At 40.9% G+C, this 16,095-nt stretch overlaps 1 protein-coding gene across 1 annotated transcript in view; it reads left to right on the top strand.

The window, feature by feature from the left end:
• Nucleotides 1-10,386: 10,386 nt before the first annotated feature.
• Nucleotides 10,387-16,095, top strand: part of PRPF18 (pre-mRNA processing factor 18) — a 52,103-nt gene continuing 46,394 nt past the window's right edge. The window contains exon 1 of the mRNA XM_003786803.3: nt 10,387-10,514. Within this exon, the coding sequence (XP_003786851.1) occupies nt 10,449-10,514 (66 nt within the window). The 5' untranslated portion in view covers nt 10,387-10,448. The remainder of the gene's footprint in view (nt 10,515-16,095) is intronic.

The following is a 16,095-nucleotide window of genomic DNA, read 5'->3' as shown; positions in this document are numbered from 1 at the left end:
TACTTTTATTTACCAAAGAAGCTACATATACATTTATTTACAAAATATCCCTTACAAAAATTTACAAAATATTCTCTACATGTTGGCTCCCTCTTTGTAGAATTTGTAAGGAATATTTTATAAATAAAGATACTTATAGCTACAATTTCCCACTTTCTCTATGTATGGCGACTCTGTGGGTGACTTTGGGGACACTCTGAATATTCATAAGCACGATCATAATAAATACATAACTATTTTTCTTAGTCTTGTATCAGTTTATAATGGCTTCACAAAATGCATTGGAGAGTTTTCCATATTTTTCTATAGTTAATAGTTTTTAGATCAGCTGTTCTCAAAATGTGGTCCACTTTGGGGACAGGTGAACTCAAAGCAGTTTTTACAATAATGTTGCCTTCTTTTTTGGGGGTGGGGACAGAGCCTTAAGCTGTCCCCCTGGGTAGAGTGCCATGGCATCACAGCTCACAGCAACCTACAACTCCTGGGCTCAAGGGAGTCTTCTGCCTCAGCCTCCCAGGTAGCTGGGACCACAGGCGCCTGCCACAACACCTGGCTAGTTTTTGGTTGCAGCCGTCATTGTTGTTTTGGCGAGCCCAGGCTGGAATCGAACCCGCTGCCTTAGGTGCATGTGGCTGGCGCCTTAGCCACTTGAGCCACAGGTGCCGAGCCATAATGTTGCACTCTTTGCCCTTTTCATTATGTTGGCATTTGCACTAAAGGTACAAAAGCAACATCCCATTAGCTGATACCTTAGCATGAATTAAACTGCTAGCACTAAACCATACCAGTAGGTGTACTCTTCAATTCCATACCCTCACAGGAAGAAAGAAAAAAGGCCAGTTTCACTTAAAACATGTTCTAAAGAGAGCAGTACAAGTTATTAATTTTATTAAATCTTGACACTTGATTAGGCCTCTTTTTAATATTCCACATGATGAAGGAGGAAGTATACAGAGGCATTCCCGCTGCATACAAAGTGTGAGGGTTGGCTTTTGGAAAAGCATTGTGTGACTGAATTGCAAACCAAACCAGCTCTTTCGTGATGGAACACTATTTTTCCTAGAAAAAATAACCAATAGACAAACTGGTTTTCCAGAGTTGGGTAATTTGTAGACATGTTCTTGCAGATGAACCAAGTGAGCCAATCACGGAAAACACCTGACGCTATTTGCTGCTGGTGATAAAAGCAGAAGCTTTAAGCAGAAATTAACACTTTGGAAAATTATATCTGCTGCCATGAGCTTGATGGTTTCCCAATCATTCAAAGCCTTGTTTGAAGAGATGGGGGTGGTGATATTAATGAATATGATTTTTTTAAATATTGTGGAATAAAAATGTGTCACCATGTGGAAGAACTTCATAAATTATTGAACTCATAATTCCCAAATGACAAATTCACCATGTTACAAAATCATGCATGAGCACAAGAGCCACACAAAGTTCAAGAAAGAACAACAGACTTTCACATAATAGAGAATGGAAAGTTCAATGTTGTTTCAGATTCCACACTGCAACTAAGTTTCAAAAAGTTACCAAGTGTGGGTGTGGTATCAAAACCAAATATCCACAATTATCGAATTAAGATACTCTTCCCTATCCTATACTTATCCCTGTGAGGATAGATCCCCACTATTACATAATGTGTATGTAATAATACATTGCAGCAGATTGAATGCAGAGGGAGATAGGAGAATCTAGTGATCTTCCATCAAGTTGGACATTGAGGCTCTGCACCTGTAGCTCAACCGGCTAAGGTGCCAGTCACATACACCTAAGGTGGCGGGTTCGAATCCAGCCCGGACCCGGCAAACAACAATGATGGCTGCAACCAGAAAATAGCTGGGCCTTGCGGTGGGCGCCTGTGGTCCCAGCTACTTGGGAGGCTGAGGCAGGAGACTCGCTTGAGCCCAGGAGTTGGAGGTTGCTGTGAGCTGTAATGCCACAGCACTCTACCCAGGGGGACAGCTTGAGGCTCTCAAAAAAAAAAAAAAAGGTGGACATTGAAGACGTTTGTAAAATAATACCATGCTTCTCACTAGATCTTGTTGAAATATAGTTATTTTTCCATAAAGGCATGTTGTTTCTATTAACATATGATGCATTCATTATATTATTAAAATATAATATAATTAAAATAATATAATGAACACATCATAATATGTTATATACCTATTACAAACACGTCACAATATATTAATATATAATAATTATAGATTATGTATACACATATGTATAATATATAATTATTATAATGCATATACATATGTATAATATACAATTATTAATAATATATTATATTAGCAATACACATATAATTATTAATACATAATTATTAACATTAATATATTGATTATAAAATTATTAACCATTAATATATAACTATTCATAATGTATGATTATTAAGAATTATATTATGATGTGTTTATTATATTATTAAAACATAATATATTAAAATAATATAATATAATAAATACATCATAAAATATTGTTATATTTTATAATATTATAAAATATTATATTAAAATAAAATAATATAGAGGCAGAGCCTGTGGCTCAGTGAGTAGGGCGCTGGCCCCATATACTGAGGGTGGCAGGTTCGAACCCAGCCCCCGGCCAAACTGCAACAAAAAAAATAGCCAGGCAGTGGTGGGCGCCTGTAGTCCCAGCTACTCGGGAGGCTGAGGCAAGAGAATCGCCTAAGCCCAAGAGCTGGAGTTTGCTGTGAGCTGTGACGCCACAACACTCTACCAAGGGGGACAAAGTGAGATTCTGTCTCTTAAAAAAAAAAAAAATATATATATATATAATAAACACATCATAATATGATTAATTATCATATGATTTATAAGAGTTTCTGTTTTTATTTCTAGTATGGCAAATATTAATGGTTATAACCCACATAAACAAAGCCTTTCTGAGGTCCTCAAGGATTTTAAAGAACAGAGGAGTTCTGAGAGCGCAAAGTTTGAGAACTGCTGGCTTCAACCATGTTAGAATTATTAGTTCTTTAATGATGACATAGATCTCAACAGTGAAAATATCTGGACCTATGCTTTTTTAAAACAGGGGCATCTGGAATGACCTTTCTTTCCGTCTGTTGTATTTGCTTCCGTTTTCTACTCTTCATTGGTTAACTGTGGCTTGGCTTAAAGTTTCATTAGGAAACCATCCACTTCTTCTAGTCTCAGGTTGCTTGCTATTGAGTTGCACATAGTATTTCTCATTTCCTTCCATCATTTTTGCATCCTTGGCTATTTTCTCCTTTCTTAACCCTACTGAAATTTTTTCTCTATTTTTTTCTCCTGACCTCCATCTTTACTTCATTTATTTCAAACATCCCACTAATAAACAGTATAAAAGCTTTGGGAGAAAGGAAATAGAAGGGGAGACAGGAGAAAATAAGAAATGTCGTGGAAGGTGAAGGCACTGGCTGTGGTTTACATCGTCTCCTGACCTGATCCCCGGGAACATTCAAGAAAAGAAGGTGGCACTGGGGTCTCTTAGCTGGAGTCTCAGCCTGGGCTTCACAGCACTGATTGGTATTTGTAGATTCCCTGAGATCCCGGATCTGCTTTTTGACTTTTAACATTCCTAAATTCAATTCCGCTGGTGTTACCAGACTTGGGTCAGGCTCTGGAGTAAGTCTCACTAACAATATGCACAAAAATGACCGATGTAAAAACTAGAATGCAAATTTAATAATTCCCTACCAAATGGATTAGAAATCATTCCTTACCAAATAGATTAGAGGACCTGTGTCTATGGGTCAAGGCCTTTTTTTGCTTCGCTTGCAAGTGGTTGTGGTTTCCTGGGGAATGTTCTCGGAGCTGCACCCGTAAGGAAATGAGGAGGGCAGGATTTGGCAGAGGGAGAAGCTGGACTGCAATGAGGTTGCAGCTAAAAACCTCCAGTCAGCCTCTGGGGAGTCCCAGAGCTGGAAAGATCCTTTAGAGTTGCCTCAAAGTGAGGCTAGGGAGCTGGGCCTTTGCATCTTCACATTGGTCATTGGTTAAAGGCATGCATTGGGATGGGTGGTAGCATTGGCTGAGGCGGGTCCCTGCAGCCCTGCCTGCCCCGTGAATGGTACCACTGTGTGCCCTCCGCATTCTGTTCCCAGCAGGTGCAGGACAGATGTGCTGGCCTGAACAGGGTATCTGGGCGGAGCATCATAGTCTTCACTACAAACATATTGGTTGCAAGTTTCATCCTGAAGTCGGAAACATTATTGTACAAAAGAAGAGTACATGGGCAGTGCCTATGGCTCAAAGGAGTAGGGCGCCAGCCCCATATACCAGAGGTGGTGAGTTCAAACCCAGCCCTGGCCAAAAAAAAAAAAAAAAGAGAGAGTATGCTTCAAAATGGCAGAAATGTGGCATAAAGATTGAGTTGTGCTTTTTGGAACAGAGATGCAAGCCAGACAAGAGGACTGGAAATCCAGGGGTCCCAGGGCTTGTTCTCTCTTATCTGCCATTCAGGTTTCTTCTTGCAAGTCTATTCTTCTCTTCTGTCTTGATATTCCAAGTTTCTCTGCTGAACAGTACTCTAGGAACGAACCAATATAGGAGGTGCATCGTGGCCAGCGCTAGGCTGGTAAATATTTAAAAACTAGCACTGTAGGGGGAGAAAAAAGTGTGTACATATAATTTTTATTGACATAAAGGATGTGGAGCACAGAATTTATAAATAGTAATAAGCTGTCCAATAATCTTTATTGTAAATCCCATATAGTCAATCGATTATCTCAGAATGCTTGTGTTGATTTTTGCAGAACTTATATCCCTAGCCAACCTGTGATTATAAATGATTAACAAGTCTGGATCTGTCATGAATACTGTCTGATATTGTTGCTTAAATTAACGAATAAGACAAAAATGAAGATATACACCAGGATGTCATTTGTTTTTCCATGACGTGAAAGTCTTTGTTGAATGAAATAATGCCGTTCAAATACTGGAAGAGATGGCTCGGCACCTGTGGCTCAAGTGGCTAAGGTCCTAGCCACATACACCTAAAGTGGCGGGTTCAAATCTAGCCCAGGCCTGCCAAACAACAATGACGGCTACAACTAAAAAAAAAAAAAAATAGCCAGGCGTTGTGGCAGGGGCCTGTGGTCCCAGTTACTTGGGAGGCGGAGGCAGAAGACTCGCTTGAGCCCAGGAGTTGTAGGTTGCTGTGAGTTGTGATGCCATGGCACTCTACCTAGGGGGACAGTTTGAGACTCTGTCTCCAAAAAACAAAAACAAATACTGGAAGAGAATCTCCTCAATTTTTTTGTCCTATTTGTTAAGTAATAGTCACAGATATAACACTTTAAAATTTTTGATTTTATCAATGGATCGCCTCTGGAGAGAGATTTTGCTCCTCAAATAACACTTCACAATCCAGAGACATTTCTGGTTGTCATGATTAGGGAAAGGATGCTACCGGCATCTAATGAGGGGAGGTCAGGAGCACACCTTCCACAATATAACAGTATCTGGCCCAAGGCTGAAAAACCCTTATCTGTAATATTAGTATTTTCTCCATAAGTTTTTAAAGTTTAGACAACCAACAAAATAATAGATCAAGCCCAGATTTGTACTGTTGGCCAGTTTCTGTGGTGTAAATACTCCCATTGTGACCGTTAATTTTATATGTAAGCTTGACTGGGCTACAAGATGCCCAGATATTTGGTAAAACATTCTTTTGGGGTGTGTTTGTGAGAGTGTTTCTGGATGAGATTAGCATTTGAACTGGTAGACTGGGTAAAGGAGGTCTGCCCTCCCCAGTGTGGGCAGGCATCACCCACCTCATGCGTTAAAAGCCAGAATAGAACCACAGGGCAGAGGAAGGGCAGATTCTCTCTTTCTTTTTCAGCTGGGCATCCACCTTTCACTGCCCCTGGACATCAGAGCTCCTGGTTCTCAAGCCTTCAGACTCTGGAACTTATACAATCTCCTCTTCTCCCCAGACTTGGATTGAGTGACTCCACTGGCTTTGCTGCCTCTTCAGCTTGCAGGTGACAGATGGTGGGACTTCTCAGCTTCTATAACTGCATGATGAATTCCCATAACATATCTCTTATTAGTATCGACGTATCCTAGCCATTCTGTTTCCCTGGCAAACCCCAGCTAATGTAGTCATTATGGCTGATCCAAGATACCAATGTGATGTCCTCAAGTGTGGAGTTAGTAGGGGATGTGCAGGAAGCCACCATTATGTACCATTTCTACCACAAAGACACAACAGTCATCAATAACCCCAAGAGCATAAACAATAATCATAAAATGCAGTAAAATGACTGACTTATAGTTATCAATTTAATTATAAATAAAATCATTTCATGTTTAACAAGGGCCATGTTTAACAACTGATATAAATTCTTAAAAATGTAACCATCAGCTCTTGGGGCATGGACCAGCCTGGCTGCAGTAAGCCTCTGACATGGCTCTCTGCTACTCTCAAATGCCCATTTTATACATGCCGCATCTTAGAAAGACTGACTCAGTTACAGTTTCAGTTTTCTAGAGAAGGGACCCTGATTGTCACAAAAGAGAACAGGTACTCACTAGGCAGTGATGCTACAAAGCTGTCCCATGAATGTGGCTGGATCCAAAGGGAGCCTGCCCCCTTCCCATTAGGAAATTCCCTGAGGGGTGCCTGTCACAGCTCTGTGACACACTGCCACCGGCTTCCTCCTCTGCTCTGATTCTCAGGACTCCACTCAGACTGAATTTCTGATTCACTCACTCCCCCCCCCCCCACAGAAGATTACAGAGTAATATATGAGGTCAGTGCTTCTGAAAGGGTGGTCCCTGGGTGGGATCACCAGCATCCATCTCACTTGGGAATCCTTTCAAAAACCAAATTTTGGGGTCCCACCCAAACATACTGAATGGCCATTCAGTTTCTGAGGATGGGGACCAGCAGTCTTTGTTTCAAGATCCTCCAGGTCACCCCCAGGATACTAAGGAATGAGAGCCAGAGTATTAATTAGGATAGCTTTTCTTTCTTGTCAAGTGACGTTCTATCCTTTAAGGACAGCAACAAAACAAATGCAGATGATCCTGATTAAATTTGGCATTGCCCTCTAGTCTTCAGAAATTATGACAGATAATTTCTTAGGATCATTTACTCCTGCAGAGGAAAAATCTCATCAATCATGTATTGATTTTTTTTTTTACCATTTCTTCTTTTAGATTAGAAGCTGACTCATAGGCTCGGTGCCTATAGCTCAACCAGCTAAGGTGCCACGTACACCTAAGGTGGCGGGTTTGAATCCCCAGCCCAGACCCGCCAAACAACAATGACGGCTGCAACCAGAAAATAGCTGGGCGTTGTGGCGGGCATCTGTGGTCCCAGCTACTTGGGAGGCGGAGGCAGGAGACTCGCTTGAGCCCAGGAGTTGGAGGTTGCTGTGAGCTGTAATGCCACGGCACTCTACCCAGGGGGACAGCTTGAGGCTCTGTCTCAAAAAAAAAAAAAAAAAAGAAGCTGACTCATATTTAATTTCTGTGAATATTATAGCCTGATATACTCTGTTATATCATATGCACCTTATATAATTTAACTACTTCTTGATTTCCTGACTACCTGGCAATCTCTTCCAAGTAGGGACTATCTTTTCATTTGGGCCACTGAACTTGACATTTAAATATTGGATTGAATAATTATGAAAATTAAAAATATTCTTCTTTGTCTAGTCCTTTGCTTTTAAATAATGGACATTATTTAAGATTTATCATATATAATTTCTAAAGTACACATGCTAGAAAATTTGTCATAATTTGTTATAATTAAATAAATGGAAAATGACTGATATCTGGATTTTTTCCTTCCAAATTAGTAGATTTGTACCAGATTGTGGTATGAAGAAGAAAATAAGAATTACTAGTCCTTCTACTGTCCAGATAATAACTTTTTTTTCCAATTGAGACAGAGCCTCACTTTGTCACCCTCTGTAGAATTCTATGCCATCATAGCTCACAGCAACCTCAAACTCTTTGGCTCAAGTGATTCTCTTGTCTCAGCCTCCCGAGTAGCTAGGACTACAGGTGCCTGCCACAAGGTCCAGCTATTTTTATTGTTGTTGTTGTTGTTTGTTTAGCAGGCCTGGGCTGGATTCAAATCCACCAGCCCCAGTGCATGTGGCTGGTGCCCTAACCACTGAGATACAGGCGCCCAGCCCAGATAACAACTTAATACTTTGGTATGTTTCCTTCCAATCATTAGCTCATGTTTGTATGTTTTTGTTACAAAACAGAGAATAGTCTACTTTTTTACTGAATACTATATCACGAGCATTTTCCAACCAATGAATATTTTTTAAAACATGGTTTTTAATGGTCCTATTTTATTAGTTTGTATGCATGAACAATAATTTAACTATTCTCCCATTTAAGACATTTGGTTTTTTTCCCAGCATTACACTTTTTAAATAACTATTATGATGAAATGGGATGCATGTTTTTTTTTTTTGGCCAGGGCTGGGTTTGAACCTACTACCTACTACGGGTTGGCACCCTACTCCTTGAGCCACAGGCGCCACCCAGGATGCATTTTTTTTTAATGAATACACTCCTTTTTGGAGGCAGGATCGATTGGTTCTTTTGAGTGTTTCTAAACTTTCCTGGTCAACTTTTTATCCTCTTTTTCTATTGAAGAGCTTGCTCATGGGTTCGCTTGTTCAAGAACTCATTTCTCTCACTCTTTGATCTCAGGCCCCAATCAGGATTTAATGCACATGTTTACATAAACATCAAAATCAATGAAAGCCAAAATTTAAAAGGAGGCTGTTACCCGTCCCTAATACCTACTCTGGTTTCCACTGACAGTTTCCCACCTGGCCATGTTTTCTTTGTGTTCTCTGTAAATTTCCATTGTGGTCACAATCATCTATTTCAACCCTTCAGGGTTTTTTGTGTCGTAATATTTACTCTTTAAATCAGGAAAATGCCACTAGGGTATTATTTGCTCACTGAATTTTAAGTGATGCAGGAAACAGATATCCATGCAAAAGTGTTTCCATGTCAAGTTCACTTTCTTTGTAAAAAATCTTAAGATTTGTTTCAAAAGCCCTAACAGTCAGCCAAGCATTTTAGGTCAGAGAGTGAATTCTTTTCCTATCTTGATTTATTTCTGGCAAAGTTCAGATGTCTTTTAAAATAACACCCCCTCCCCCCAAAAAACTTCCTAAATTGAGATGAACAATTGTCTTTCATCTTTTGTTATGATAAACCATCTTATCCATGATCAATTCATGGATTTGAATGATATTTCTTACCTTTTTGAGTGGGAAAAACTAACTTGTCAATTACTGTTTAGTTATAACAATTAACATTAAAAAATGCTTCAAGGGCAGGAAACCAAAAATAATTGCATTGTAAGCAGTTTTTAGGGTCTTAAAAAAATTTCTGAGATAATTTTTTTCCTTCAGTTTAATTTTTTTTCTTGGGTTGTACTTAAAAAATATTTCTGATTACATCTGCAATCGTGTCATTGAAAATCTTGATTGCTGGACACGTGACCAAAAACAGACGATTTCAGTAGTTTGAGGTAAATGCTCAATTATTACCAAGAGTTGTAAGCAATTTAGAACTGAGGGAGTAGAGACAAGTTTACTACCGAAATGTCTTCAATGGATGCAGTTAACTTCACAGGAAATTTAACAGATTAGCTATCATCGCTGCCCTTTCTGTCTACACTTATGAACTAGTTTTGTTATCTGGGCTTTTCTGAATTTCAAGTACCTTAATTCTTTTTTTTTTTTTTTGGTCGGGGCTGGGTTTAAACCCACCACCTCCGGTATATGGGGCCGGCGCCTTACTCCTTGAGCCACAGGCGTCGCCCCTATTACGTTAATTTTTGAAAGCAATTAACTTCAGAAACCCTGATGTGAACTTCTAATACAATAAGTAAGGAGTTTTCCTGAATTGAGGTGTTCTAGGAGCAATATTTTGGACCTGAACTAGCAGGTGCAAGCAGGTAGAGTAACAGCAAAAAATGCAGCATACCTACCTGAGCACGATTGAGAACACGTGGGTTCTGATGCCGTCAAGGATCCAGACTTGGAGTGGTGCCTGTGGCTCAAGGAGTAGGGTGCCAGCCCCATATGTTGGAGGTGGCGGGTTCAAACCCAGCCCTGGCCAAAAACTGCAAAAAAAAAAAAAAAGAAAGGATCCAGACTTAATAAAATTAATTATTTTATCAGTCCCGGTCTATTTGCACCTGTCTGCGGGGGACAGCACAGGTGCGCATCCGGAGGGCACCACGAGGGGGCGCGCGTATATAGCCGCTTCGTCAGCGGGGCGCCGCGGAGGGCGCTCTTCCCTCCTCTCGCTCACCTCAGCTTCCGCCGGAAGGGGCGCCCGTGGGTTGTTGTTGTTTGGTATTTGGGCTTGGCTGTGGTGGGAGAAGGGGGCTTACGGCGTCTGATCGGGTGAGGCTGTGTCTGAGGAACCGGCAGCGCGATGGACGTTCTGAAGTCGGAGATTCTTCGGAAACGGCAGCTGGTGGAGGACAGGCACCTGTTGGTGGTGAGGACCCCGAGTGTGTGCGCGTCTGTGCGTGTGTGTCGGGGCGCGGGGGGAGGGGACGGTACTGGAAAGATTGGGGGTCGGGATAGGGCTTACCGAGCCCCCTGCCACCATCCCAGGGAGCCCCCTCCTTCCATCCCCTCCTCGCCGCCGCACTCGGGGTCCTGACGGATGGAAGGGTGAGAATTGCTGGAAACCCCCCGGCTTTGCCTACTTCCCTCGCATTTTGCCCCGGTCCCCACTCCTATCTGTCCCGGCGTTCCCCAGCTTTTTCTGGTAGTTTGCTTCTGTCGCCTCACTAAGCGTTTGTGCCCAGCTGGAACGCGGAGGAAGGGCAGTCTCAGAACTCTTCTTTAAAAGTTCCTTGCTGGCTCGGCGCCTGTGGCTCAACCGGCTAAGGCGCCAGCCACGTACACCTAAAGTGGCGGGTTCGAATCCAGCCCGGGCCCGCCAAACAACAATAATGGCTGCAACCGAAAAATAGCCGGGCGTTGTGGCGGGCGCCTGTGGCCCCAGCTACTCGGGAGGCTGAGGCAGGAGACTCGCTTGAGCCCAGGAGTTGGAGGTTGCTATGAGTTGTAATGCCACGGCACTCTACCCAGGGGGACAGCTTGAGGCTCTGTCTCAAAAAAAAAAAAAAAAAGTTCCTTGCTAATAGTTCCAACGTTTTCATTCTCGTCGTCCTCCTTTCTCTTCTCCAGTACATTCCAAGTCTGTGTGTAAGTCAGCTCTTCACGGATAGGAAGGCTCCTTTGGACAGGTGCAAGAAAAGATAAGAATTTCACGATTTAGGAACTTCCTTAAGTTGATGCCCATTACTTTCTTACATAACAGTAATGTAGACCACCGGTTCTCAAAGCTTTTGGTCTCCGGACCCCTTTACACGCTTAAAAGTTATCGAGGATGCCACAGGACTTTGTTCTTGGGTTGTTCCTGTCAATATTTACCACGTGAGAAGCGAAAACTGAGAAGCTTACAAAAATTTATATTCTCACTGATCATTTGAATAATATTGGTTCACTGAGTTATGCAGTTCTCCCAGCTGTTGACCCATTTCATTACAAAAGAAAAAGAAAAAACACTTCATTTAGTGTCCATTAATCTCATGAAAAGCCTCCTTTAGCTTTGGGAAACATCAAGCCTATCATGATGACAGGTGTAAGCGCTCTACACTTAATAATTATTTTCACATGAAAGCTGGGATTTTATCATAGGCGAGAAGTACGATCAGGTGTTCTGAAGTAATTGGCTCACTTTGTTCAGTTTGGAAAGTTGCCTGCCTCATACCAGCGTCTGAATACCCAGAATTTGTCAGGTATTCTCACGCGTAGAAGTGGTATTAAAAAGCAGGTTGTTGAGTGTGTAACTCAGTTGCACAATTGTTTTTCCTCCACACAAATGAGAAGTGCTTTATAACATCCTTCCTGTTTTGGACTTAATAAAGACTTAATAAAGTTAATAATTTTAATTATTAATTAATTAATAAAGACTTAATAAAGTTAATAATTTTAACACTTCATTGGGGAGATTATTAAATGAAACTGACTCCCTCTGAGCACAGTGACAGTTTAGTGCCACAGCCTTGACTCTTGATAGGGCTTCAGCACATTCACCCTTGCTTTTCATTCTTAGTGCAGATGTCAGTGAGAGTGAACAGGCAAATAATATTTAGTATCAAAAATAGTTTTGACTTCATAGGTGACCTCAGAGGGTCTTCAGGACCCAGAAGGGTCTGTGGCCTACAGAACATCTGATTTAGATCTTTGGATGTAGTATGTGATTTGATGTATATGATGTAGTGTAAGTTGGAGTTACTAGCTTGGTGGCAGTAATTTTATTGTTGAAACTTTAAAAACAATTAGAAAAGTGACACTAACTAAACAAAATGTTATCCAGTAGGTAGAGGGAAACTTGTACATGTTTGTAACTTAATGTTTTTATCTATACTTTAGGGATCTTCTTTGTTCTGATAAGTGGCTTGGCAGTATTTGTAAAACTAGGTGTTGGAATGCATAGTTGATGTTAGGAAGGGCCAGGGGTGTTAAAATCTAAATACATTAAAGGGAAAATTGAATCACAGAATATTCAGCTCAGGCTAAGAGTTTACAGCGTGCATATTTGCGTAATCAGGTTCTTTGTCATAGTAATGGACAACCTGTAAAAATGATCAGTTTGAAAAAAATCTGTGATTCTTCATAGTTTTAAATTTATCATACATAGACTGTTCTTGTATCTCTCATTTTTAATTACTCAGATAATCCCAGCCGGAAGATAAGATTGATTTCCCCAATTATAGAACAGTTCAGACCAACAAAGAACATGCATGAAGTGGAACTAAAAATGCTGAAATGCATAATTTTTGTTAATAGTAAGCGGCTAGGCATTCTCCAGCATTGTTCACATTTGTATAACAGCCCTGTAAAGGTGCTCTTATTTTCATTTGCAGATGAGGAAACAGAAGCTAAGAGAGGTTACGTGGTTTACAGGGGCACACAGCTAGCAAGAGATAGAATCTGAGTTTGAACCCTGATCTGTCCCAATTCAAATTCTGTTCTGTTAACCACTACAGATAGAGTAGATTTATATTCACCTTATGAACATAGACATGTTAATGTCTGTGATATTTTACTTTGATCCTTGTTTTGTTGTAAAGATACATCCTCAATTTTTCAGATGCACGTTTTGACTTAACAGTTATCTTTCAGATTTTTTTTTTTTTTAGAACAAGGTTTGTAGAATCATAGATAATTCAGAAATGTATATTTTCAAATGTGAGTTCCTTCATAAAACCAATACAACAGACAGCTTAGAGCAGGGGTCCTCAAAATTTTTAACAGGGGTGCAGTTCACTGTCCCTCAGACCGTTGGAGGGCTGGACTGTGGGCCCCAGAATGGGTCGGCTGCTAAGCAGGACAGGCAGGGCAGCAAAAACACCCAGTTGGCCGGATAAATGTCCTAGGCAGGCCGCAGTTTGAGGACGCTTGGTGTAGAATATCGAAAAAGTGTTTGGAAAGGATGTGGCTAATGAAAACACAATACATTAATGGTTAAAAAGTTCTGGTAATTTTAATCTTAAAAATGAGCCACATGAATGACCTGACAACAAGGTGGATAATGATAAACTAAAAACTGCAGTGAGGGCAAATTCGTCTCAACCTATGTGTACATCAGCAACAAGGCTTGATGTTGTTATTCCAACAGTGTTAGACCATTTAAAACAAATGAAAAGGTAAAGAAGGTGGATAGACAAATACTACGTAAGTTAAATAAACTTCAAAAGAAAAATTGTCTTGAAGCCTGCCTTTCTTTGCTGTCATAACGTCAAGGTGGACCATTTCTACACTTACTTGTTATGTGTGGTAAAAAATAGATTCTTTTTGACAGTCACAAGTGTTTGGCCCAGTGACTGAATAAAGATAAACTGCTGAAACACAGTCCCAAACCAGATATTTGCCCCAAAAAGCTAATGGTGTCTGTTTGGTAGTCTAGTGCTGGTAGTATGAAGCCTTACAGCTTCATAAAACCTCGTCCATTACAGTGGACGTCTGCTAAAACTGTCACCCTCTGTACTAACCAGACCTTAAACCAGCTGACTGCCACTTCATCCAGACTTAGGGCCACTTCCTTTTTTTTTTTTTTTTTTTGAGACGGAGCCTCAAGCTGTCCCCCTGGGTAGAGTGCCATGGCATCACGCTCACAGCAACCTCCAACTCCTGGGCTCAAGTGAGTCTCCTGCCTCAGCCTCCCAAGTAGCTGGGACCACAGGCGCCTGCCACAATGCCTGGCCATTTTTTGGTTGCAGCCATGGTTGTTGTTTGGCGGGCCCGAGCTGGGGATTCGAACCCGCCACCTGGCGCCTTAGCCGCTTGAGCCACAGGCGCCGAGCCAGGGCCACTTCTTAAAAGAAAAAGTATTCAATTCTCAGTAAGCTGGGAAAACGCCTTTTGTGGTTTCATTGCCACTTTTCTCCAGGCTGCTTCAGTGCTCATGCAAACAGGCTACTGTTAAGATGACAAAACTGTGTTGATAGTTTAGACAGTACTTTTAATTAATTGTACTACTTCTGTATGAGATATAATAAACTTTTGATTAGAAGTCAGATATTTCATATTTAATGACCTAATATTTGCCTTCCCCATTCTTGGGGTGGTTCACGTAATACCATCAGTTCTTTACCCCTGATAATGTTATCATCTCTGTATCTGTAAAACTGTGTGGAGTGTGCTGGATAAGTCCAGAAATGTTTATTGTGTTCATGAACTTTTAGAAAAACTCTATTCTGGAAGTTTTAAACAACACAGAAGTAGAGAAAATTGTATGATGAACCCTTGTGGACTCTACCCCTAACACATAACTGTAGAAAATGACATGTTCTTATATGTGCGTCATTATGAAAATTTTGAGACAGACTGGGTTATGGTTTATTATTTCACTTGCAGGTAACATAGGCAGGCACCATCCTTTGTGATTTCACCTGTGCAGGTTTCAACTTGTTCAGCTTGTCGGTGTTGCTGGGAGGGCTTCATTTGTTTCTGTCTGTGCTGATTTTGTTTCTTTATTTTTTGCGTATCTGGAAACTTTTCATAATCATACCTAACAAAAGTAAAATCACTTCTTCTCAGACGCTCCTCTCATATTCATGTATTCCCCAGTTGAATGAAATATGCACATATACAGGGAGGCCATTAAGTTCATGTGCAGTTTAAAATAATGTGCAGCTTTATGGCCACCCTGTATGTGTTTTTACAGTTGCTTTTCCAAATCAGATTCACATAAAGTCTGCTCATTGAGATTGATCATTATGGCTCTTGGTTTCTTTGAATTGAGGGCATTTTCATTTTTCCAACTCCACTCTTTTTCCCCATGTCATTTACTTGTTAGATGGGCTAGTTTTGTAAAGCGTTCCAGATTTGTCTCATCGCTTCCTGGCATTGCCATTTAGCTAATGCCTCTGTTTCCTGCATTTAATCTGAGTGTTTCATGGACGATGCTGTGTACTTCTCATGGTGCCAGCCTTGATCAGTGGGTTCAAGTGTTGGCAGCCTGATCGTTCTGTTGTCACCATCAGCCTTTCTCATAATGTTGTAGCATCTGTTGATCATTGCCTGAATGAGTGAGCTTTAACTATGAGGTGCTGAGTGAGATGTGGAGATATTATTGAGGTGCTTTAAAATTACTTTTAATAAAGTAGGGCAGTATCTTTATTTGAGCAAAGTCAACAGTGAAATAATATATAAGAGGCAAAGCTGCAGGTAGTGATAAGCCTTCAAATTAGGGACTTTAGATTTAACAATAAGGATAATTTTATCTGTAAGATTTAGAGCTTGTCTCTTTACATCAAATTATATTACCTATAAACCATCTTTTTAAGAAAAAGATTAACCAAGACCATTCTGTATCTGGATTATTTTAAGAACTGACTGGTCGGCGCCTATAGCTCAACCGGCTAAGGCGCCAGCCACGTACACCTAAGGTGGCGGGTTCGAATCCCCAGCTCGGACCCGCCAAACAACAATGACGGCTGCAACCAAAAAATAGCCGGGCGTTGTGGCGGGCACCTGTGGTCCCAGCTACTTGGGAG

This window comes from Otolemur garnettii, unplaced genomic scaffold, assembly GCF_000181295.1.
Source record: "Otolemur garnettii isolate 467f Iridium unplaced genomic scaffold, OtoGar3 scaffold00019, whole genome shotgun sequence".
In the NCBI taxonomy this organism is placed as follows: Eukaryota; Metazoa; Chordata; class Mammalia; order Primates; family Galagidae; genus Otolemur; species Otolemur garnettii.
Note: the sequence above shows the minus strand (reverse complement) of the source record. Positions and strands in the feature narration are given on the sequence as shown.